The following is a 24,217-nucleotide window of genomic DNA, read 5'->3' as shown; positions in this document are numbered from 1 at the left end:
CGAAACTGCATGTACTTACATTTCAATGTTAACATCTGCAAGTGTTTGTGAGTGTTTATTTAATAGGATTTTAACGTCATGTTTTACACTTTGATTACATTCATGACAGGACAGGTAATTACTCATTACACGGTATATCAACAATTGTCATGGACAATTTAGTGTCTCCAACTCACCTCACTTGCATTTCTTTGGACTGTGGGAGGAAACCGGAGCACCCGTAAGAAACCCACGCGGACACGGGGAGAACATGCGCACACAGAAAGGACCCGGACCCGGGGATCGAACCCAGGACCTTCCTGCTGTAAGGAGACAGTGCTACCCACTTAGCCACCGTGCCGCCCCCTGCTTGTGTTGTACAATTTACCTTTATACTGTATAAAAAGTGGCAATTACAAAAGGTAGCACTAGCAAAAGTCTTTTAAACAATCATTCATATTTATTATTATTTAAATTGATATCAGAATTATTACATTATGTATGTAACAACATACTTTTTAAAAGTGGCAATGACTAGATAACTGTACAGGTCTCAAACCAGTCTAATCTTAGCAATTAGAATAATTCTATTAGTATTAATTATATAATTAAAACAGAATTTCTTACAGTTGCACTAAAGGAAGAAACATTCATATTAAGATGCTTAGTTTTTTTTAGAACTCCTGCAATTCAAATTCGATCAGCAGGTAAATTCACCTATAAAGTCCATTTTATCAGTGGTAAATGTATTTAGTAAAGACTGCTGCTTATTCTTAATGTCAGAAGAAACAATCTCTTAGTTAAGAATAATAAACTGCACTACTCTACGATTAAGATTCCGATTGACTAGGCACATTTTGCGTTGCGAACAACTGCACACAGCTTGTGTGGAAAAGGGCTCAGTACAAATCCCACAGCTGGCGTGAGGTCCAGTTGTTCCTCAGACACCCCTGGTGGAGGTGTGAATCGGAAGTGTTGTAGCAATGAGGTGAAGAAGAGGAATAGCTCCATCCTGGCAAGACTCTCCCCCAGACACACCCTGCGTCCTGAAAACGGAGAGAAACTATAAATCTGATCCAACGTAAATCACACTGATCAAATCATTTCAAATTACCTGCAGAAAAGGGCATGAAGGCGTCTCTCTTAACGAATCGGCCCTGCTCGTCAAGAAAGTGGGCTGGGTTGAAAGTGTGAGGGCTTTCCCACTCACGCTCATCCTTCAGTACAGACGCCAGGAGTGGAATCACAGTAGTACCCTGCAGAGAAATGAAGGTTGGATTAAGATGGTTGTGGTTATATAAACACTTGGGTATTTTTATGTGTTCTTACTTTAATATCAGGGACTTACCTTCTTGATGAAAAAGCCCTGAAAATTAACATCACAGTTGGTAATATGAGAGAGATTGATGGGTAGTATGTTAGCCAGTCTCTGAGTTTCATGGATCACCGCATCTGTGTAAGGTAAGTTCTTCCTGTCGTCCACTACCAACTGTCGACCCCCAACAACCCAGTCAATCTCCTCCTGGATACGGTCTGGAACCAGGAACAAAATTAAACAAAGCTGTGACTTTTTCCCACCACTATAGGCTCCAGACCCACCATAACCCTGATTATTAGTATTGGTAATATCAATAAAAAATAGATACACTAGTTATACAAAAGATCTTTTTGATAATTGCAAATTAAGTATTTTTCAGTTGGTTGAAAGGTTTACACACTGACAGACATGAGTTCAATTTGTGTACACACATTATGATCATTTACATTTTAGATTTATGCCTTTTAGAAGTGCCAGCAGCAAAACGTTGGCAATGGTGACAAATAGATTCTGATAGAGCATTCATCACTTTTACTATCATTTAAATTTTAGATTTAGGGCATTTAGCAGGACGCTTTTATCCAAAGCAACCCAAGCAGTTGAGCCTTAAGTGTTTTGTTCAAGAGCAACCTGCCAGTGGTGGGGCTTAAAGCAGCAACCTTACGATTACAAGCCCAGTACCTTATCCGCTCATCTATTATTGCCCTAAGACACTACCCTACAATTTACAGTCAGCTTATGTATATGGCTCAGCATTTGCTTTTTTGTATGTGCTCTTACCCTGCACATGTGGGTACTTGGCCATTAGCAGAAGACCCCAGCGCAGTGTTGTGCTAGAAGTATCAGTTCCAGCAGCAAAAAGGTTGGCAACAGTGGCAAGAAGATTCTGTTCATGGTAGTGAGTGTTCGTATCTCCAGCTTCCTGATTGACAACAAACAAGAATCATCAGTTAGCAAAGCTAAGACTTCTGTAAAAATTCTCAATCATGTTATTAAATAGCAATAAAGACTAAAGTGTCTGTGACGTCCACTTTCCTAGAATGAAGCAGGTTGCATTGATTTTTATATGCCAATTACCGGTCGGCTGGGCGCCCTTCAGCAGGTACAATTGGCTAATGCCTACAGCAGACAAAACTGGCTTCCAGTCTGCTGGGTGGGAAAGACCAGACTAAGGGGTGGGGTTAACAATGCTGTGTAAGGACCTTCGTTGCCCAGGGTGCCTGTACAGAAATTGGAGGAGTGCAGAGATCTGGGAGTGGCTCTCAATACGCGAAGCCGACCTCACACACAAAATCTATCTAAGGGACTGCACACACGTCGAAGGGAGTGCATGTCAGGCAGGATGCCGTTGAGTCCCCAGCAGCAGATTGGCTACACTAAATTGGGAGAAAAAGGGGTAAAATGCATAAAAATGCTTGCACAATGGTACAGCTGTTCAGAAACAACACCTTTGTCATATACATGAACTGTACAATTAAATGTTTATTTCCCTGAATATCCCAGTAGTCCTAGGGACTTGCTCAAGGGCCCAACAGTGGCTGCATGGCAAAGCCAGGATTCGAAAACACAACCTTTCAGTTGATAACACACAGGTTTAACCACTGTGCCGAAGACCAACATACCTCTGCAATTTTTTTCCTCATGAGGAAACAGTCAACCAGACCTCTGATTTCCTGAAGGTTCAGTGTCTCGTGCAGATTGTCTGCAAGTTCCTTTATCTGCTTTGTATTCTCATTTCGATTTTTCATGATGAGTCTCCAGTTCTTTAGCAAGCAGCGAAGCCAGGGAAACAGATTGTAGAGCTGTGTGATATATACAACCACACATTAAACTCTGTTTATGTTTAATACATAATATAATAAAAAATGTAAGCTTCTCATGAGGAAACCTCATTGTATAGGTGGAGTACCTGTAAGGAAGGGGTGCCACTGAGTTTAACGTTCTCTTCCTCTCGGTTAACCATAGACGTAAACTGAGCATCATTGTATTCAAACCTGCTTCCGTACACGATGGCTGAGATGATGTTTGAAATGGCATAATTCAGTGGCTGTGTGGTATCAAACGGTTTACCTGTAAGAGAATGAAACCTAATTGGCATATTTTGTAGACACAAACTATAAAGGAATGGAAAAAAATCCTAGACTGCAGAACGGTTAATCGGATAAAATGTTATGAGTTGGTGGTTTACAGCCAATAGAATTAATCAGTGTTAATTATGGTTGGGATGTTATTGCTTTAGAAAATATTTGGCTCCTATTATAACCTGAATGAAAAATTACAAACCACATTCTTGTGTGTTTATTAAGCACAAACTACACTATATGACCAAAAGTATGCAAACACCTACACTAATTCTTAAGATCAGGTGTTTTGACCACACCCATTGCTTATAGGTGTATAAATATCAATTATATGCTTCAACCTTCATGCATTTTTATGCAACATCAGTATCTGACCTAACAAATGTCCCTTTGAATGAACAACCTTTACTAAGGATCATGGGTTTTGGAATGTACAACAAGCTCATGGTTACGTGTTCACATACTTTTGGTCATTTAGTGTATATTAATAAAAAATAAAAAAAAACAATGTTCATAGTATTTGGAATGGCAAACTTAACGCTAGCTTTAAGTGCTGTTCCTCACCATCAAATGCTTCAAACACTTGAATCAAATATTTAGTCTCTTCTATAATCTTTGCCTCACTCATTCTTTTGCCCATCCCAAAGTCTCGAAGGGTGCTGAGGGCAAAACGTCTCATCTCTTTCCAAGAGTCGCCATTGGCAAATGAAATTCCTGTGGATATAAATACATAAATACGTAACGTTGTACATGGAGTAGTTTGTCAGATCTTACATTTATTTTAGGACTTCAGACAGGCAGGTCTATACATATGAGGGATTTTCAAAAAGTTTCCTCACTTTTATATTTTGGTTGGATACGGTGAGGGTGGGAGGAGGAGTAATTGGTTGTCTGAGAGATTGAGAAAGAACTTATAGTCCGGATTTAGCACCATCTGATTTCCACTTTTTTGGACCACTCAAAGAAGCTTTTTTCAGTGGCTACACGCTCAACCAAAAACGTTTTGCTGATGGTATTAAAAAGTTGGTACTATGCTGGGAAAAGTGCATCGGAAAATGACTGGGTAGATGACTTTCAGCCACCCAATACTTAAATCAACTGAGAAAAAGGGATGATTACAGGACAATCACTGGTCATTTTAAAGTGGACAGGTCCTAGCAAAGATGCCACCAACAAGTTTGTTTCTTACCGTGTCCTTTAGTGAAGTCGAACAAAAGTGGGCTGATCTCTCTGCCTCCAAATTCCTCTGCATAATTGACTAACGCTTGCTTGACAGTTTGATATCCTGCCAGGACAACCACTTTCTTTGGCCCGAAATACACAGTGAACACAGATCCGTACTGTTTTGACATCTGCAAACAGCAACAGAAAGCAGGGCAGAGTAAAAATATTTCTTACGCATGTAGCCAAAGGTTATGAATGAGCACAGGCTTTTTGTACCAAAATAATACATGTTTATTAGACCAGTGTTTCAAATGTACAGCACAGTTACAAGTCAATTTGGGTACAACCCCAATTCCAATGAAGTTGGGACTTTGTGTAAAACATAAATAAAAACAGAATACGATGATTTGCAAATCCTTTTCGACCCATATTCAATTGAATACACTACAAAGACAAGATATTTAATGTTCAAACAGATAAAATTTATTGTTTTTTGGAATTTGATGTTGCCAAAAAATATTCAGTGGCAGCTTATCCAACAACAAAACCATGATTCAATGGGAACAAATACATCCTTATTTTTGAGGCTTTCTTGCCCTGGCTTTGCAATCTCCTCACATGCCTGTATGTCAAACTACACGTGGGTAAAATAGGTTAAAAAGCAGTGTTGATTAGCTGATTACCAGGTGAAACCACTCACTAATTACCCTTGCGTTCATCTCACCCCCCTCCTATTTTATCCCGTTACTGACTTCAGGTGTTTTAGCCACACCCATTGGTAACATGTGTATAAAATCAATTATATGTTTACAACTGTATGGCAGCAGTTTTCAGAAGGCTCTTTCTTGTTTCAGCATGACTGCATACCTGTGTCAAAGGCAAGGACATGGTATGACAAGTTTTGATAAGGAGGACTTCCAGTTACCTGGGCCACTGAACACCTCTGGGAGAAAAACTGGGAGGTTGAATTAGAGCCAGGCTTTCAACAATAATGCCTGACTACATAAATGCTCCTGTGACTAAGTGGACACAAACACACTATCAGACTAGCAATTATTTAAACAGCAGTATGCTTAAATATTAGTCTACTTTAAACAATGTATTTAAAATGAAATGATGTACATGGGTTAGCAGAATAAACAAAGAAACTCACTGCACATAGACTCAGGTAGGGTCTCTTGAGGTCAATTTGGAACAAGTTTCCCAGGACAGGCAGCGGTTTGGGACCTGGAGGTTCCTTTCCTTCTTTCAAAGAACTGGTTTCAGATGAAGAGAGATAAATAACCAAGAGGAGAATCATCAAAGAACAAATCAATAAACCCGTAAAAGTGGGCTGCAGGAGCTCTTCTGCCAAAACCATTGCCAAAAATAGAAATATTTATTGAGTTAAACCAAACAAGTAGAAAACAACAGTCTGCAGAAAATATTCCTCATTTGCCTGACTGGTTTGCTGTGTTTTAACTGCAGGTAGCTGGGAGGAATTAGAGATTAGGGTGGAGCGTTTTGGATCACAGAGCACTGGATAAAACACACTATATAGGTCGGCAGACATGATCTCTAAAAATAGTTTTATGCTCGTGATGAGTGGTGTGTACAAAATAGTATTAAATCATATTTGGAAAGCAGCAGCATGTTATAAAATACAAATAACAATATATTGAAAGACAAAGAAAAAAAACCCTTTGTGACCAGAAAAAGAGTCCAAAGATCGAACTTGAGGAACTCTATGCCTAGTTAAATAGTTAATAATTTGCAGTAAAGCAATTTGCTATTAACATTTTGTTCTTTAAAAAACTCATTTGTCTTATCTACTGTATTATGGATACCTGGACATGAGTGTGTTGGACATCCCACTCCAAAACCATGAGCATTAATATGGTGCTGGCTCCCTTACGGCTATAACATACACATTACATTAGTAAGGTCGCCTTACAGCAAGAAGGTCCTGTGTTCGATTCCCTGGTGGAGCAGTCCAAGTCCTTTCTGTGTGGAGTTTGCATGTTCTCTGTTTGTCTGTGTGGGCTTCCTCTCACAGTCCAAAGATGTGCAAGTGAGGTGAATTGGAGATACAAAATTGTCCATGGCCGTGTTTGACATTAAAGACTTGAATGGATGATTGTCCTGTCTTTTCATGATCGTAACCAAAATGTGTAAAACATGATGTTGAGATTCTAATAAATAATAAAATGAATGTACTGGGTTAGAAGTCCTAGCTCATCTTCAATGTTGCACAACTAACTTGCCAAACTGTGTCTTTATTAACCTTCTTTTATGTGAGGCAGCGGTGCTGAAAAATGACTTTTCTAGGGGGCCTTATAGTTTAGTTAATGTTACGCGGGGGGAGAAAACAGGACCCAGGATGCAGAGAATAGTAAAATATTTTATTAATAAAAGTAAACAAATAATAACCAGGTGTTAGAAATTCAGCAAAATTCAGGAGCCAGGAGACCGCCAGTCTTCAGGAGTAGAGTCGTTTATTAACACATACAGATAGATGTATGGGCACAGCTTGGAAGACCGACAAAAAATCTAACAAGGCATAATCTGGGAAGACTTTATATACACTAGATGAATGAAGAAATGAGGGGAGGAATTACAAGAAGAAAGAGGAGGAGGTCAAGGGGGAAGGAAATGACAATGCAGAGGGGGGCTGCAAAAGGTAACCAAAAGGTTGGGGTAGTGTGAATACAGGATGATCAGAAGGGGGGGGGGGGGGGGGGTACTGGAAGGGTGTTGGCTTTATGGTGGGTGATACAGGAGATAAAGGGCTTTACAGGAGATATAGGATAAGGCTGAACAAAAGGGCTTTGGCCTTTATGACACAATTAGGTGTGACTAGACAGGATTGGGTGTGTGTAGGAGACAGGGAGTGGGGTGATACAGGATGGGGGATCAAACAGGAGGGTTCACTCAACATACAAAATGTAAGAAAAGAGGGGGATAATTTCTCTTAATCCTCCCTCTGATTCTCCCCAATGGAGAATCACAAAACCAAAATACAAAACATACAAACAAACATTTAAAGGGGTTATAACTATACAGAATAGGACAATGCCTATTTCTGTAAAGTTATGCAGAGATTGTCCAAAAAGTTCATGCAGCCAAGTTCTGGAGCTGTTTATGGCTGTTACTTGGATGTATGTTGACAAAGATGTTGGATATGTCCTTAGAGAGATGTGGTGTCTTCAGGTGTGTCCACGATGGATGCAGTCCAGGAGCTTGGATGGTTGATTGCATGGCGATATGTCACACCTCCATCGTTCATCCATGTGCAATCCCATGCAGTGAAACTACGTTGGAGTGTGGCAGGTAGACATGTTGTTCTAGTGGGCTTCAACAGTCAACCAGGCAGATCGTCATGCAGACATACCCAGCTCACCATCCAACTTCTGGGTATTTCTGTGGGAAACACAAAGAAACGTACGCAGTGAACTGTTCCTCATTGAGTTTAGTCTCTTTAATTAATTTAATTAATTAATTTACTTGTCATGTAAGGTTACTTGCTGCTCCTCACTATCTGTCCCTTAGGAGGGGCTGCTATGATAATATACGGTGTGTGGAATAGTCTTCACCACAGAGTTTGGCCCCCATAGCTCTGTACGCTATAGTTCTTCTCTGTGGCTCCGTATATTACCCACCCCTCCTCTTACTGACCCTAACACTCAATTCTACGGTGGCCGAGAAGTGCAAAACAAATTTACATTTCAGAAAACAAAATTACAAAAAAACAAAAACAAATTTACAACAAAAGCAAAAACAAATTTACAAGTGCTCGGGTACCCAGTGTTTGTAAATTTGTTTTGGCATATGTAAAAGTGTTTCAGCACTTGTAAATTTATTTTCGGCATATGTAATTTTGTTTTCTAAAATGTATATTTGTTTTGCACTTCCCGGCCGCACATATTTGACGGAAAAGGCAGGGACAATAAACCGGAAGTGCGTGTTGCTTACCTGCTGTCAATCAAACTGTTTCTCAGCGATAAAGTGAACGGAGTTTGTGATGGTGACGATAAACAAGGTTTTGTCTAGTTTGTGGAAATCATTTTATCCAGTTGATCCGCTATTGTTTTTCTTGTGGAAAGTTTTGTGCAGATGTTTAGACGTGGCGTGTGCATCTCTATTTACCGTCCGCTCTTCTAAACATCTAAGGAATTCCCACAAGAACAACAAAAGCGAAATAATGAAAATAATTAACACAAAATGGACAAAACATTGTTTATTAGGGACGGAACATTTGATACCGAGGCTTTAAAGCTTGTTTCACTTTTGTAACACTGGACTCAGTGTATCGGAGCTTATATTAAAGCAGCATGTGCGGGACTGATGAAGCTTTGGTGCTGTGTTTTATCTCACTCACTATATAAGAGACAATCAAACCAGGGTTACCCACCGTCCTGTAAAATACACAATCCTGCTTTATCTGGAGACTAAACGCCGCGTTCAGTACTGAACTGATACAGGACGCTTTGTTCCGTATTTTTATCAATGGGAGACGGTGTGGTGTATGAAACAGAAGGAAACTGCTGCTTAATTCATTATATTAAGTAGTGTTCACTTTTATTCTTAGTAACGTGACATAACCTGTTTAATACACCGCTGTATGAGTAGCGCAGTGGGCAGAGTGCGTTGTTTTGCCTAAAATATGGTTCTGACTTATTATTATAAAGAATGAAAATAATAAATGTTAAACACCATAAATAAAACCTTTGTTCTCATGACTGTGTAAGGTCCCCCCCTGCTGCTATAACCAGCGCACACACACCGTTACTAAGAATAAAAGTGAATACTACTTAATATAATTCCCACCGTCTCCCACTGATAAAAATACGGAACAAAGCGTCCTGTATCAGTTCAGTACTGAACGCGGCGTTTAGTCTCCAGATAAAGCAGGATTGTGTATTTTACAGGACGGTGGGTAACCCTGGTTTGATTGTCTCTTATATAGTGAGTGAGATAAAACACAGCACCAAAGCTTCATCAGTCCCGCACATGCTGCTTTAATATAAGCTCCGATACACTGAGTCCACTGTTACAAAAGTGAAACAAGTTTTAAAGCCTCGGTATCAAATGTTCCGTCCCTAATAAACAATGTTTTGTCCATTTTGTGTTAATTATTTTCATTATTTCGCTTTTGTTGTTCTTGTGGGAATTCCTTAGATGTTTAGAAGAGCGGACGGTAAATAGAGATGCACACGCCACGTCTAAACATCTGCACAAAACTTTCCACAAGAAAAACAATAGCGGATCAACTGGATAAAATGATTTCCACAAACTAGACAAAACCTTGTTTATCGTCACCATCACAAACTCCGTTCACTTTATCGCTGAGAAACAGTTTGATTGACAGCAGGTAAGCAACACGCACTTCCGGTTTATTGTCCCTGCCTTTTCCGTCAAATATGTGCGGCCGGGAAGTGCAAAACAAATATACATTTTAGAAAACAAAATTACATATGCCGAAAATAAATTTACAAGTGCTGAAACACTTTTACATATGCCAAAACAAATTTACAAACACTGGGTACCCGAGCACTTGTAAATTTGTTTTTGCTTTTGTTGTAAATTTGTTTTTGTTTTTTTGTAATTTTGTTTTCTGAAATGTAAATTTGTTTTGCACTTCTCGGCCACCGTACAATTCAGAGGAGCAGACACGACCTTGCATGAATTCTCATGTTTTCTTTCCCTCACATTTCACTGAGTCAGTACTGAGCAAAACCTGATATGGGCCATCCCATCTAGGTTCTAGGACTGTTTCCTAAATGTCCACAGTTCTCAGCTTGGAGAATCAGACTTTAACTTAGAAATGGAAGATGTGTTATTACTGCTACGCTCAGTATTAGTAAGTGGCTGGTGGTAAAAACTTGTCCTTTTCGCTACTTCATCAGCAAATCTGTTGCCTTGTGCTTCAAATGAAATGCCCCCAGTGTGTGATTTGACTTTAACAATAGCTAAATCTGTGGGTAAGTTAACTGCCTCCAAAAGATTCTGTACCGAATCAGCATTTTTTAACAGGGGTACCTGCAGCCGTCAGGAAACCTCTGTTTCCGCAATGTCCAAAATCATGGACCACCCCAAATGCATAACAAGAATCTGTATAAACCATAGCCCTCCTGCATGATTCAAGTTTACATGCTTCAGTTAGGGCCACCAACTCAGCCTGCTGTGCTGAGTAAGAAGGAGGAAGACTACCACTGGCTGAAGTTAGGTAGCTGTCAGTTACTGCCCATCCAGATTTACGCTGACCATCACTGTGGGTTGAGAAACTGTCAGTAAAAAGAATCAAATCAGGGTTATCGAGAGGGGCATCTTTAAAAACAAAATGAGGATTAAATAATTCAATGCAATCATGGTCGTCTCCTTCCTCAGTGGCATCAGTCAGTGAAGACATCATAAGAGAGGAAGGATTGTTCATGGTTGCATTCTGAATTACCACATTAGGAGCTGTCAAAACTGCAAGCCAGTTACCCCACCTGGAGGTAGTTACTGACAAGACACGACCATTACTGAGTAGTGCTGACACAGAATGAGGACCTTTGACTATTATTATTTGTTCTAGTGTTCATGACGTGTTGTCCAGGGTTACTTTTAAGCAGATCGTATAGTGGTTGTGAAATTGCAGCATAAGAATTTATCCAGTAATTGCATAGACCTAAGAAAGCTCGCAATTTGTGCACTGTTAGTGCACTGTAGTTGCCAGTGACATTGCATTAATTGCAGAGCTTCTAGCAGGCAAAATTCATCTAGAACCCTGGGTAACCCATTGTCATGAATATTGTACACCAGCACAACACAACTGTGCTTTGTCACGCAAGGCCTTGTGTTCTTTGCTAGCCAAAAGATCCGGAAATGCCCTCATATCTGTGTCATGTGTTTCCTTATTCTCACTACTCAATATAACATTATCAACACCAAGGTTCCAAAGACAAGAATCTGCAGAAATGAACAACGAGCAGATAAGCTCCCTCAGAAAATCCATGCCAAAAATATTTTCAACTTTTCCTACCCAAAATTGCCATGAAATGCTTTTAGGCCCTAGATTAACAGATATGGGTGAAAATAAAGTTAAGGGAATACCAACATTACCCTTTCCCTCAGCTGTGATGTGTTTGTCTGGTAAAGGTAATCCTAAGGATATGCAAACGGTTTCAGACAAAGTAGTGACTTGAGCCCCTGTGTCTACAAGAAATGAAAAATTCTGTTCTCTGATTTGAACATCAACGCGTTTCTCAGATACTTCACTGATAGCACACAAAAGGGCTGAAGCAGCTGGGCAAATTGGTCGAGTTTCCTTGATTTCACCTTCCCTATTATGTACCTCTGGTGATACATTAGTCACAGGTCGCATTTGAATGTGTCTTGAAAAAGATACTTGATCACTAGCATGGTCAGAATCCTTATCAGATAAAAAGAATTCTGATCCATCAGAGTGGTCAGTCTCATTACTCAAGGCATCCTCTGTGTAGCATGGCTGACCTGGCAGGGGGTTACAGGTGGGGGACGGCGCTGACGTTTCGGTTTAGCTATGCAATTAGCATGTTGCTGCTCAAGATCTATTAGTGAATGCCTAAGGTTCACACATGTTCTCTGGGCATTTATAGCAGCTGTTTCATGCTTTTTACATTTACTGGTTAGTTCAACAACCTTTGCCTCAGCTTCTTTTAACCTTTCATCCATTGATTTCAACTTGTATTCCCAATATTGCTTATAAACAAACAGACATTCCTTCACTGATTCATGCTTAAGGCCGAAGCCTAAAGCTGTTTTACACTCAGCAGGAGTCCATATTTTATTATCAGTGAAACCCTTGGATGAAAAGTACTGATGTCTCTTTTGTTCATTAATGTGGTTCTTTACTACGTCATTAATTAACTTTTCAAACTCTAAATCAGTCCACTGGGGGGGGGTACTGGAAGGGTGTTGGCTTTATGGTGGGTGATACAGGAGATAAGGGGCTTTACAGGAGATATAGGATAAGGCTGAACAAAAGGGCTTTGGCCTTTATGACACAATTAGGTGTGACTAGACAGGATTGGGTGTGTGTAGGAGACAGGGAGTGGGGTGATACTCGTGCCGGTTCCTCCTGTACAACATCAGGAAGATTCGGCCATTTCTCTCCAGAGAAGCTTCCCAGATTCTGGTGCAATCACTTGTAATCTCTCGGTTGGACTACTGCAACTCCCTCCTGGCAGGAGCTCCCATGGCCACTATTAAACCCTTACAGCTCATTCAAAATGCAGCTGCCCGTCTGGTCTTTAACCAACCTAAACACTGCCACATCACCCCACTGCTGCGTTCTCTTCACTGGCTTCCTGTAGCTGCACGCATTCAGTTTAAAACACTGACGCTCGCCTACAAAGCCAAAAATGGACCAGCCCCAAGCTACCTTCGGGGTCTAATCAAACCCCGCTCTGTACCACGCAACCTCCGAGCCTCTAGTCTAGCTCGACTTGAGCCTCCATCCAGGACTAAAGGAAGACAAGCATCAAGGCTGTTCTCTGTTCTAGCGCCCAAATTGTGGAACGAACTTCCTCTGTCTGTCCGAACAGCTGAGTCTCTTGCTGTCTTTAAAAAACGATTAAAAACACACCTTTTTACTAAACACTTAGGCTGATTTGTACTTATTTACTAACACTTTATTCCAATCTTTTCCATTTAAAAAAACCTAACAGGTTTTAGCAGAGTTGTGTTCTTCGACTTGTCTATCTAAACTTAAGGAATGAAATGTTCACTGTGGAAGCACTTCTGTAAGTCGCTCTGGATAAGAGCGTCTGCTAAATGCTGAAAATGTAAATGTAAATGTAAATGTGATACAGGATGGGGGATCAAACAGGAGGGTTCACTCAACATACAAAATGTAAGAAAAGAGGGGGATAATTTCTCTTAATGGATATAACATTTAACAAAGGAAAACTTAACCGAGTCGCGAATCCCCATTGCAGCTTGCGAGGCCGTCGCGACCCGTACTGCAGGGATGGAGCTTCTCCATAGAGGAAACGAGAGAAAACCCCGAACTCGCCTCAGCGCAGCTCGGGGATCAGATGGCTCTGTCACCAGCCGCGTTTCACAACATAGCTGGTGATAGAGCCGATCTATAGGAAACGAGAAAAAACTTCGAACTCGCCTCGGTGTAGTCCGAGGAAACCGGTGGCTCAGTCACCAGACACACACCTATAGAAAACAAGAGAAAAACCCGAACTCGCCTCGGCGCAGTCCGGGGAAACCGGTGGCTCTGTCACCAGCCGCACCTTGCTGTCACCGGGCAGAAGCACACCTATAGCACAAAGAACACCCCGAACCCGTTTAGCGCAAGGAACACGCCGAACTCATTGCGGCGGAGTTCGGGGAATCAGATGGCTTTGTCATCAGCTGCAGCTGGAAAGAAGCCAACCTGTTTAGCACAAGGAACACGCTGAACTCACCGTCGGGACATTCGGGGAATCAGGTGGCTATGTCGTCAGCCACAGCTGGAAAGAAGCCAACCCGTTTAGCACAAGGAACACGCTGAACTCACCGTCGGGACATTCGGGGAATCGGGTGGCTATGTCGTCAGCCACAGCTGGAAAGAAGCCAACCCGTTTAGCGCAAGGAACAATTATTGACTGTAGTCCATTTGTTTCTCTACATACTTTTTTAGTCTGCTTTTACCCTGTTTTACAATAGTCAGGACCCCCACAGAGCAGGTATTATTTGGGTGGTGGGTCATTCTCAGCACTGCAGTGACACTGACATGGTGGTGGTGTGTTAGTGTGTGTTGTGCTGGTATTAGTGAATAAGACACAGCAGCGCTGATGGAGTTTTTAAAAACCTCACTGTCCCTGCTGGACTGAGAAGAGTTGACCAACCAAAAATATCCAGCCAACAGCGCCCTGTGGGCAGCGTCCTGTGACCACTGATGAAGGTCTAGAAGATGACCAGTTCAAACAGCAGTAATAGATGAGCGATCGTCTCCGACTTTACATCTACAAGGTGGACCAACTAGGTAGGAGTGCCTAATAGAGTGGACAGCGAGTGAACATGGTATTTAAAAACTCCAGCAACGCTGCTGTGTCTGATCCACTCATACCAGCACAACACATACTAACACACCACCACCATGTCAGTGTCACTGCAGTGCTGAGAATCATCCACCACCTAAATAATACCTGCTTTGTGGGGGTCCTGTGGGGTGGTCCTGACCATTAAAGAACAGGGTGAAAGCAGGCTAAAAAAGTATATAGAGAAACAGATGGACTACAGTTAGTAATTGTAGAACTACAAAGCGCTTCAATATGGTAAGTGGAGCTGATAAAATGGACAGTGAGTGTAGAAACAAGGAGGTGGTTTTAATCTTATGGCTGATCTGTGTATCTTTCTAGACCTAATACTCCTCAGACGGCTCAAGAGGTTTGGCATGAGTACCCGTATCCTCAGGACATTTTACACGTGCATTGTGGAAAGTGTACTGACAGGCTGCATCACCGCCTGGTACGGGAGCTGCACTGCTCTGGAATGGAAAGCCCTGCAGAGGGTTGTACGGACAGCCCAGCGTATCACCAGGGTTCAACTGCCAAATCTCCAAGATCTTTACACCAGCCGCTGCCTGAGGAAGACCAGGAGGATCATAAAAGACTCCACCCACCCGAGCCACTGCCTGTTTTACAGCTGCCGAGCGGCAGGAGGTACAGGAGCTTCAGGACCAGAACCAGCCGGTTCCGAGACAGCTTCTTCCCCCGAGCCATCAGACTGCTGAACAGCAATGGACAAGCACACCACTCATAATCAATACAGTGATCTCCCCCACCATACACCCCCCATACAACCCATTCTGCACTCTGCACTTTACCATGTGTAATTCATATCTTGCACAATAATTGTACATCTCAGACTATTATTCCAATTTTATTTTATATTATATTCATTCACTTTTCATAATTTTGTACATGCAAAGTTTTCTTAAGACAAAGTACCAATCACAGTCACAGAAAACGAACCATGTCAGTTTCACTGCAGTGCTGAGAATCATCCACCACCTAAATAATACCTACTCTGTGGTGGTCCTGTGGGGGTCCTGACCATTGAAGAACAGCATGAAAGGGGGCTAACAAAGCTTGTGCAAGCTACGTATATAAAACTATAAAATAGTATAATAAGAAACAATGCTTTTAGTAAAGAGTAATAAACCGTGCTGCTCTAATATCCAGACTCAACGTTGGTGTGTTGTCCGTTGCGAACAACTGCACACAGCTCATGTGGCGTAGGGCTCAATGTAAAGCCCACAGCTGCCGTAAGGTCCAGTTGTTCTTCAGACACTCCTGGTGGAGGTGTGAATCGGAACTGCTGCAGCAATGAGGTGAAGAACAGGAAGAGCTCCATCCTGGCCAGACTCTCTCCCAGACACACCCTGCGTCCTGAAAACGGAGAAAAACTATAAATCTGATCTAACGTAAACCACAGAGCTTTAGTCTAACTGATCAAAAGCATTTCAAATGACCTGCAGAAAAGGGCATGAAGGCGTCTCTCTTAACGAATCGGCCCTGCTCGTCAAGAAAATGGGCTGGGTTGAAAGTGTGAGGGCTTTCCCACTCACGCTCATCCTTCAGTACAGACGCCAGGAGTGGAATCACAGTAGTACCCTGCAGAGAAATGTTTGAATCAGGAGACTTGTGTTGGTCCCACTCCCATCTGTACATTTAAATTAGTTTCTAAGTAACTTCAGGGACTGACCTTCTTAATAAAGAAGCCTTGAAAATGAACATCACAGTTGGTAACATGAGGAATACTCATTGGTGCGATGTTAGCCAGTCTCTGAGTTTCATGGATCACTGCATCTGTGTAAGGTAAATTCTTTCTGTCATCCAGTACCAACGGTCGACCCCCAACAACCCTGTCAATCTCCTCCTGGACACGGTCTGAAAGAAAAAAAGCTATTCTTATTCTTACAGGAATATACAGTACATTCAGTCATTATAATGAAAAACAAGAATTGTGTACAGAAATCATGGCAGACATTTTTGTATTCGTCCTGCCCTCTGGACATGACAAAGTCCCAGAGTCGTTAAACGAATTCATTAAACGAATGTTGGGCTGTAGTTCAAGTTGGGTTCCTGTCTGTGCTGGGCAGCTGAATCCCTCTTTCCCTTTATTTATTTTGTTTATTTATTTAGAAAAATGAAAATGTGAGGAGCTGTGGAGACAGTAGGAAGGAGGTGGGTGCAAGGGTTCATTAAGGAGCATAGAAAGGAATGATGAGTGTGAATACACTGATCAGCCATAACATTTAAACCACTTCCTTGTTTCTACACTCACTGTCCATTTTATCAGCTCCACTTATCATATAGAAGCACTTTGAAGTTCTACAATTACTGACTGTAGTCCGTCTGTTTCTCTGCATGCTTTGTTAGCCCCCTTTCATGCTGTTCTTCAATGGTCTCCCAGGACCACCACAGAGTAGGTATTATTTAGGTGGTGGATCATTCTCAGCACTGCAGTGACACTGACATGGTGGTGGTGTGTTAGTGTGTGTTGTGCTGGTATGAGTGGATCAGACACAGCAGCACTGATGGAGTTTTTAAACACCTCACTGTCACTGCTGGACTGAGAATAGTCCACCAAACATAAATATATCCAGTGGGCAGCATCCTGTGACCACTAATGAAGGTCTAGAAGATGACCAACTCAAACAGCAGCAATAGATGAGCGATCGTCTCTGACTTTACATCTACAAGGTGGATCAACTAGGTAGGAGTGTCTAATAGTGCCAATTCATTGCAGGGCTTCAGCCACCCAATCCCCCACACTCCCCAGACAAAGTGTAGTAATCTTAGGTAAATGCTTTTTCTTGATAGATAGATAGATAGATAGATAGATAGATAGATAGATAGATAGATAGATAGATAGATGGATGGATGGATGGATGGATGGATGGATGGATGGATGGATGGATGGATGGATGGATGGATGGATGGATGGATGGATGGATGGATGGACTGACGGACGGACGGACGGACGGACGGACAGACAGACAGACATCAAGAAATCCCAAAGGGGAAAGTCAAGACCCACTTTGTAATGATTAACATTAGCTCATGAGTGTGAATGACTGACTGTGTGGTGGCATGTCATGGACAGTTACCCTGTCCAAGGTGCATTTTAGACCCACCATGACCCTGATTATAATTACTTATTTATTAATACCAATATTAGTAGTAGTAGCTATTGTTGTTGTTGCTGTTGTAGCAGATTACATTGAATTTAACACAAAAGACCTGAGAATGTCCTGGAGATACAGATCAGTGAAATTTGCTTTCTAAACCCTCAGTTGTGGATGGAAGACTTGTCAGAAAACTGGCAACCTTTGGTGCATGTTAATCGTAAACATCCTCGATCAGTCTACCATTCAAATAATACACATCCTTAAAATATATAATGAATAAAAACATTAAAATAACTGCTATAATAACTTTGATAGATTAATAAAAAATGAAAACAATGTGTGAGATGCAGATGCAGGTTACATGAGATACAGTCTGCAGATAAAAAAAAACTAACACTAGATGATAATTGGTATATTCCTAGAAGTATGACAGTCATTTGACAGACCTGCGTTTGTCCCGGAGATACAGATCGATAAAATTTGTCCTCATCTATTCTTACCCTGTATTTGTGGGTACTTGGCCATAAGCAGAAGAGCCCAGCGCAGTGTTGTGCTAGTGGTGTCGGTGCCAGCAGCAAACAGATTAGCAACTGTGTTATGGAGATTCTTCTCATGGTAGTGAGTGTTCGTATCTCTTGATTCCTGACCAACAATGCAAACAGACAGCAAATTTAAAACATAAATTAAGTGTTATTCTAGTATTCTAGTATTCAATTCCTTTTCTTCCTTTTGTATGGGCCATAGACTAGGAGCTACTTGGACATGTGAAGCTGCTGAGCGCTTCTTTACACTAAACACTTACACCGACCAGCCATAACATTAAAACCACCTCCTTGTTTCTACACGCACTGTTCATTTTATCAGCTCCACTTACCATATAGGAGCACTTTGTAGTTCTACAATTACTGACTATAGTCCATCTGTTCCTCTGCATGCTTTGTTAGCCCCCTTTTATAAACACCTCACTGTCACTGCTGGACTGAGAATAGTCCACCAACCAAAAATATCCAGCCAACAGCACCCCATGGGCAGTGACAGTGACCAATGATGAAGGTCTAGATGACCAACTCAAACAGCAGCAATAGATGAGCGATCGTCTCTGACTTTACATCTACAAGGTGGACCAACTAGGTAGGAGTGTCTAATAGAGTGGACAGTGAGTGGACACAGTATTTAAAAACTCCATCAGTGCTGATGTGTCTGATCCACTCATACCAGCACAACACACACTAACACACCACCACCATGTCAGTGTCAGTGCAGTGCTGAGAATGATCCACCACCTAAATAATACCTGCTCTGTGGTGGTCCTGACCATTGAAGAACAGGGTGAAAGCAGGCTAAAAAAGTATGTAGAGAAACAGATGGACTACAGTCAGTAATTGTAGAACTTCAAAGTGCTTCTATATGGTAAGTGGAGTAAGTAAGTGAGTGTAGAAACAAGGAGGTGGTTTCATTGTTATGCCTAATTGCTTTATATATACAGAAGAACATGCTACTCTCTTTGTATTCCCCCACCATCCAAGCCATCACCAAAAATATGCATTCTCATCTGGCCGTTCTTTCCTTAGACATGACCAATTGTATTTTCTATACCTGTTTTGAATTTACATGGCTGTTTATTTTATTTACCAAGCAGAACACTATTTGTTACACCATTCACACCATCTAAATGTTACATTTCATGTTCACCCTACAAAGGAACAAAATCAATGCAAAAAATACTAGATAGTAGAATCTGTGTGTGCGCTAAGCACAAAGATAACGCTCACTGTTGTCACTATACTAAAGAAAAACCCACCTCTGCAGTTTTCAAGCGTAATAGAAAACAGTCAACCAGGCCTCTGATATCCTGGACGTTCAGGGTCTCTCGCAGATTGTCTGCAAGTTTTTTTATCTCCTTTATATTCCTATTACGATTTTTTATGATGAGTTTCCAGTTCTTTATCAAGGGGTGAAGCCAGGGAAGCAGATTGTAGATCTATAGTGTGTATGCAAGTACACATTAGCATTTACGTTCACGTTGTGCTTTAAACTAGAATCATCATTAGAAAATCAGTTTGTTTAATAGTAACTGTCAGTGTACCTGAAGGGAAGGGGAGCCACTGAGTCTAATGTTCTCGTTGGCCCGGTTAACCATGGCTGTAAACTGAGGATCACTGTATTCAAACCTGCTTCCGTACACGATGGCTGAGATGATATTCGAGACAGCATAATTGACTGGCTGTGTGGTGTCAAATGGTTTTCCTGTAAGGCAGTAAAAATATATAAATAATAAATCTATATATTGTAAAAACTGAAATCACCAACAAATAGAAAAAAATAACTAAATTTAGAATTGTTCATATTTAAATCTTAACAATATTGCATGTTGTTAGATTAGGGAAAATGTGTTAAAATAAATTTTTTTAAAGAATTTAAATAATTGGTTGTGTCTAAAAGTTTCGAGACATCCACAAAAAGACTAATTATCATTTTGCAGCATTGGGGTTAAATTTTGACCTATTTCTATTAGCAAATTTCATTTTTATTAAGTTCTATTAAAAGTTCCTATTTTTTTTTTTTATTATTTAAATTAGAGTTAGGAGCTGTTGTGCAAGCACCTTTTTCATGTATGTCCTCCCTTTTTTCTCCCGATTTTAGCATGTCTAATTTTTACCCAATTGCGTTATGCTTCCTCTCCACTGGAGCTGACCCCTACCCCGATTGAGGAGAGCGAGACAAACCCCCTCTGACAAATGTGCAGTAGCTGACTGCATCTTTTCACCTGCACGAGGCGAGTTCATATGCCGATCAGCTTTGTGCATGGAGAGCCACACCCTGATCAGCGTTATTCCTCGACTAATCATTGTTCATGCCGCTGCCCTGCCCAGCTGAGTGGCAAAGCTGTGATTTGATACGACGTATTCGAAATCCCAGCTCTGGTGTGCTAGCGTGTTTTACCGCTGTGCCACCTGAGCAGCTCCTTATTTTTAAAATTAAATTACAATTACAAACTGTTGGGCAAGCACCTTTAAACAGTTTACTAGGTCTATTTATTAGGTTTATTACATACCCCATTTTTGAAAAAGTTGGGACATTTTCTAAAAATGTAATAAAAACAGCTTGAACTTTTATTAACTGATAAAAAAAAGACAAAACAAAAACATTTTCAGTGTTTTTACTAACAAACCTAATTATATTTAGGCAAATGTAAGCAAAATAGGACCAAGCTTATAAAAGTAACACTGTTCTTGTAAGTTCCTGCACAGACTTATTCTTTGCAAGCAGTGATGGGTCATGGTTCACCACCTTGTGCCAAACATTGTTTTAGAATTGTCAGTCAGTACAAAGACTTTCACCATCTACAGTTTATAATATCATTAAAACATCCAGGGAGTCATGGGAAATCTCAGTACACAAAGGCCAATGGTAAAAACCACTGCTTAATGTTTGTAAACTAATCACTAATCAAACCATATTAAGCAATTGTCCCAAATCACAGACTGTGAGGAGACTCACAGGACAAGGTAGGACGAGGATCTAATAATATTTATTTAACACAGTTAATATTAAAGGGTAATATCAGAGGACAAGGTCGGAAACGCAAGCGGGTCAGTAAACAAAGTATTTTTTGAACAAACATGGAGAAAACAAGGCTCAGAACACAAAGAAGGTCGGCCAAATTTCACCACCTGTGTGAGAACAGAACGGTTATTGAAAGTACACAGAAACGCTGAATTGAGCTTCCTGGAAATTGCAGTACACTACAATGGTGAAAAATATGTGAACAGCTGACGAGGAGCTTGTTTAACAAGCTCGCTTAAACAATGGGCATTGAAACTGAGTTGACCACCCCCCATTCCTCTGCAGCAACAGAAGCTTAAACTCTTTTCTCTTTTTTTACTCATTACACAAGGTTTATCAGTTCACACAAGGTTATATCGTATCGTATATAAACAGTAAGTAACAAAATACCAGTTAATCTTTTTATATCAATATTTATTTGATGCCTATAACACATTTCAAAAAATCCAACAGCGTTGTAAGTATATGTGAAATAATTAAAACACCTGTTCTCTTTCTGTAGGTGCACTGCATTCAATTAATTAATTAATTAAATTAATATATATAACCACATGGGATCAGGGATGTTACAGTGGTCTGATGTGTCTATTATATGTCAAATAATTAAATATTATTTAAAAATAATAAGTCTTTACTATCAGCCAATGAGGAAAAAGACCACCCTGATGGTTAGCAACACCAAATTAAAAAGCCAGGGTCAGTCATGGTATCAAGGTGTGTTTTTATAATGGCATGGGTAACATTTGTGAGGGTGCCATCAATGCTGAGGGGTACATTTATTTTTTCGGAGACGTCCCTGCTTGTTTCACCAATATAATGCTATGTCACATTCTACACAGGTTACAACAGCAAGGCTTTGTAGTATGTGAGCACATGTGCTATACTGGCCTGCCTGCAGTCTAGTCTCCTATTGAAAATGTATACAGTATATAAAATGTACCTTACCCTTAAATTCTTCAAACACTTTGCTCAAATACTTTGTCTCTTTTATAATCTTCTCCTCGCTCTTTTTCTTGCCCATCCCAAAGTCTCGAAGGGTGCTGATGGCAAAACGTCTCATCTCTTTCCAGGAGTCACCGTTGGCAAACAAAATTCCTGTAGTTGATCATAATGACATAATTATGTATATATTTTTAAATACATGTAACTTGAAGTAACTTTATCCCCCTGTGGCCTACACATATAATTACTCTGAGCTACAATGCGGTGGCTGAGGCTGTCAATGGAGGGAGATTATCGTCTTAACGATAATTTACAGCATACTTTTCTCACACGTTCAAGATCATTTATATCATTATTTTCATCCATCACATTTTATGCCATAACTAAATTAGTTACACTGTACCAAGCCTAACAATAATGTCTTAAATTAAAATCTGTAAAGCCTTACTATTTGTACAAAGTACTTTGCAAAGTGTGGTTCACTTACCATGTCCTTCGTTAAAGTCATTCCAAAGTGGGGTTATATCTCTCGCTCCGAATTCCTCTGCATAATTGACTAGCGCTTGCTTGACAGTTTGATATCCTGCCAGGACAACCATTTTCTTCAGCCCAAAATACACAGTGAACACAGATCCGTACTGTTTTGACATCTGCAAACAGCAACAAAGAGTAAGACAATCAGTTACATAACAAAACATTCTGAATAACTCAATTTTCAAAGTCATTAAAATCTAAGATGGCAACATCTTGTTTGATACCACAACAATGAAGCTACACTGCCCAAGGACAGGCCAATGATTTTTATTTTTTATCCTGGATTTGGTTTCAGCAGTAAACACAGAGATTTGAGCCCAGCTGGCATAACAGACTGTTATAGAATAGCGTATTAAAGGTGTTCCATCAATAGCCATTGCTAAATAGAGTATGACATCAATAAAATAGGGCGGCACATGGCTAAGTGGGTAGCACTGTCCCCTCACATCAATAAGGTCCTGGGTTCGATCCCCAGGTGGGGCGGTCCGGGTCCTTTCTGTGTAGAGTTTGCATGTTCTCCCCATGTCTGCGTGGGTTTTCTCCCACAGTCCAAAGACATGATTTTGTATACTATTCAAATTAACACTTAATCAAAAACTAAGTGGGTAAAGCTACATGATTCTTTTTTCCTTTTTGTAGGGCATAAGACAAGTAATCAGGGAATCTACAGTACATCTACATTGGCAAACCCTGTTCTCCAGTCTTCAACACACATTAGTTTAAAAATTATCTACCTAAATAGGAGAAAAAAGCTTAACATACATTTTATTTTCCTTTTGGACCACAGGTTGGTCATTTCAGCAGTAGACAGTACTTATGTTTCAGGTATTGTTTCAGTACATTAAGCCACATTGAGCTTTTTTCACATTAAGCATTTTAGACTCTTCCGCAGAACATCCCAATGACTTATTATATTCCCTCATAAGTTCACAGAGAAATGATAGGCTGATGGCTGACAGAAACAATTTGTCCAGAGTCGAATCACATACACCATAGTAAATATATTATTAAGATACTCACTGCACATAGACTCAGGTAGGGTCTCTTGAGATCAATACTCAGCAGGTTTCCTAGCAAAGGTAGTGGTTTGGGACCTGGAGGTTCCTTTCCTTCTTTCTGAGAACGAGCATCGGATGAGAGGAGATAAATAATCAGCAGGATCATCATCACCAATCCTAACAGTGTCCCGGTGATGACGGGCTGCAGAAGCTCTGCCACCAAAGCCATGATCAAAAAAGATTTCTGTGCTCTCTGAGTTTGAGTTTTTACCAAACAAGACGTGACACAGATTGCAGAAGAGATTATTTAGCTGCCAGAGTGGTTGTTGTGTACTAAGGTGGGAGGGATTACCAGTAAGATAAGAGGGTGGGGCTATATGAAAAGAAAAACAGGTAAGAAAATATTTGGAATGTAGAACAGGAACAGCTAACTGGACCTCTGGTAATAGTTCTGTATGTGGGGGATTAGGGATCGGGCTTGTGATACCCCATCACACATCCC

General features: G+C 40.7%; 2 protein-coding genes across 2 annotated transcripts; both read right to left on the bottom strand.

Annotated features, from left to right (window-relative positions):
* Positions 1-417: 417 nt before the first annotated feature.
* On the bottom strand, positions 418-5,916 carry LOC134336150 (cytochrome P450 2K1-like). The gene is made up of 9 exons (XM_063018846.1): positions 5,696-5,916; positions 4,568-4,730; positions 3,943-4,092; positions 3,207-3,367; positions 2,920-3,099; positions 2,078-2,219; positions 1,328-1,512; positions 1,094-1,235; positions 418-1,025 (listed from the first exon to the last, which is right to left on the bottom strand). The coding sequence occupies exons 1-9, from the start codon at positions 5,900-5,902 to the stop codon at positions 826-828; spliced, it is 1,530 nt and encodes a 509-aa protein (XP_062874916.1). The 5' UTR covers positions 5,903-5,916; the 3' UTR covers positions 418-825.
* A 9,488-nt stretch (positions 5,917-15,404) lies between these two features.
* LOC134336149 (cytochrome P450 2K1-like) lies at positions 15,405-23,962 on the bottom strand. Its single transcript, XM_063018844.1, has 9 exons — positions 23,738-23,962; positions 22,671-22,833; positions 22,187-22,336; positions 19,761-19,921; positions 19,476-19,655; positions 18,175-18,316; positions 16,246-16,430; positions 16,013-16,154; positions 15,405-15,929 (listed from the first exon to the last, which is right to left on the bottom strand). The coding sequence occupies exons 1-9, from the start codon at positions 23,942-23,944 to the stop codon at positions 15,712-15,714; spliced, it is 1,548 nt and encodes a 515-aa protein (XP_062874914.1). The 5' UTR covers positions 23,945-23,962; the 3' UTR covers positions 15,405-15,711.
* Between the last annotated feature and the right edge of the window lie 255 nt (positions 23,963-24,217).

Source organism: Trichomycterus rosablanca, chromosome 22 (assembly GCF_030014385.1).
Source record: "Trichomycterus rosablanca isolate fTriRos1 chromosome 22, fTriRos1.hap1, whole genome shotgun sequence".
In the NCBI taxonomy this organism is placed as follows: domain Eukaryota; kingdom Metazoa; phylum Chordata; class Actinopteri; order Siluriformes; family Trichomycteridae; genus Trichomycterus; species Trichomycterus rosablanca.
Note: the sequence above shows the minus strand (reverse complement) of the source record. Positions and strands in the feature narration are given on the sequence as shown.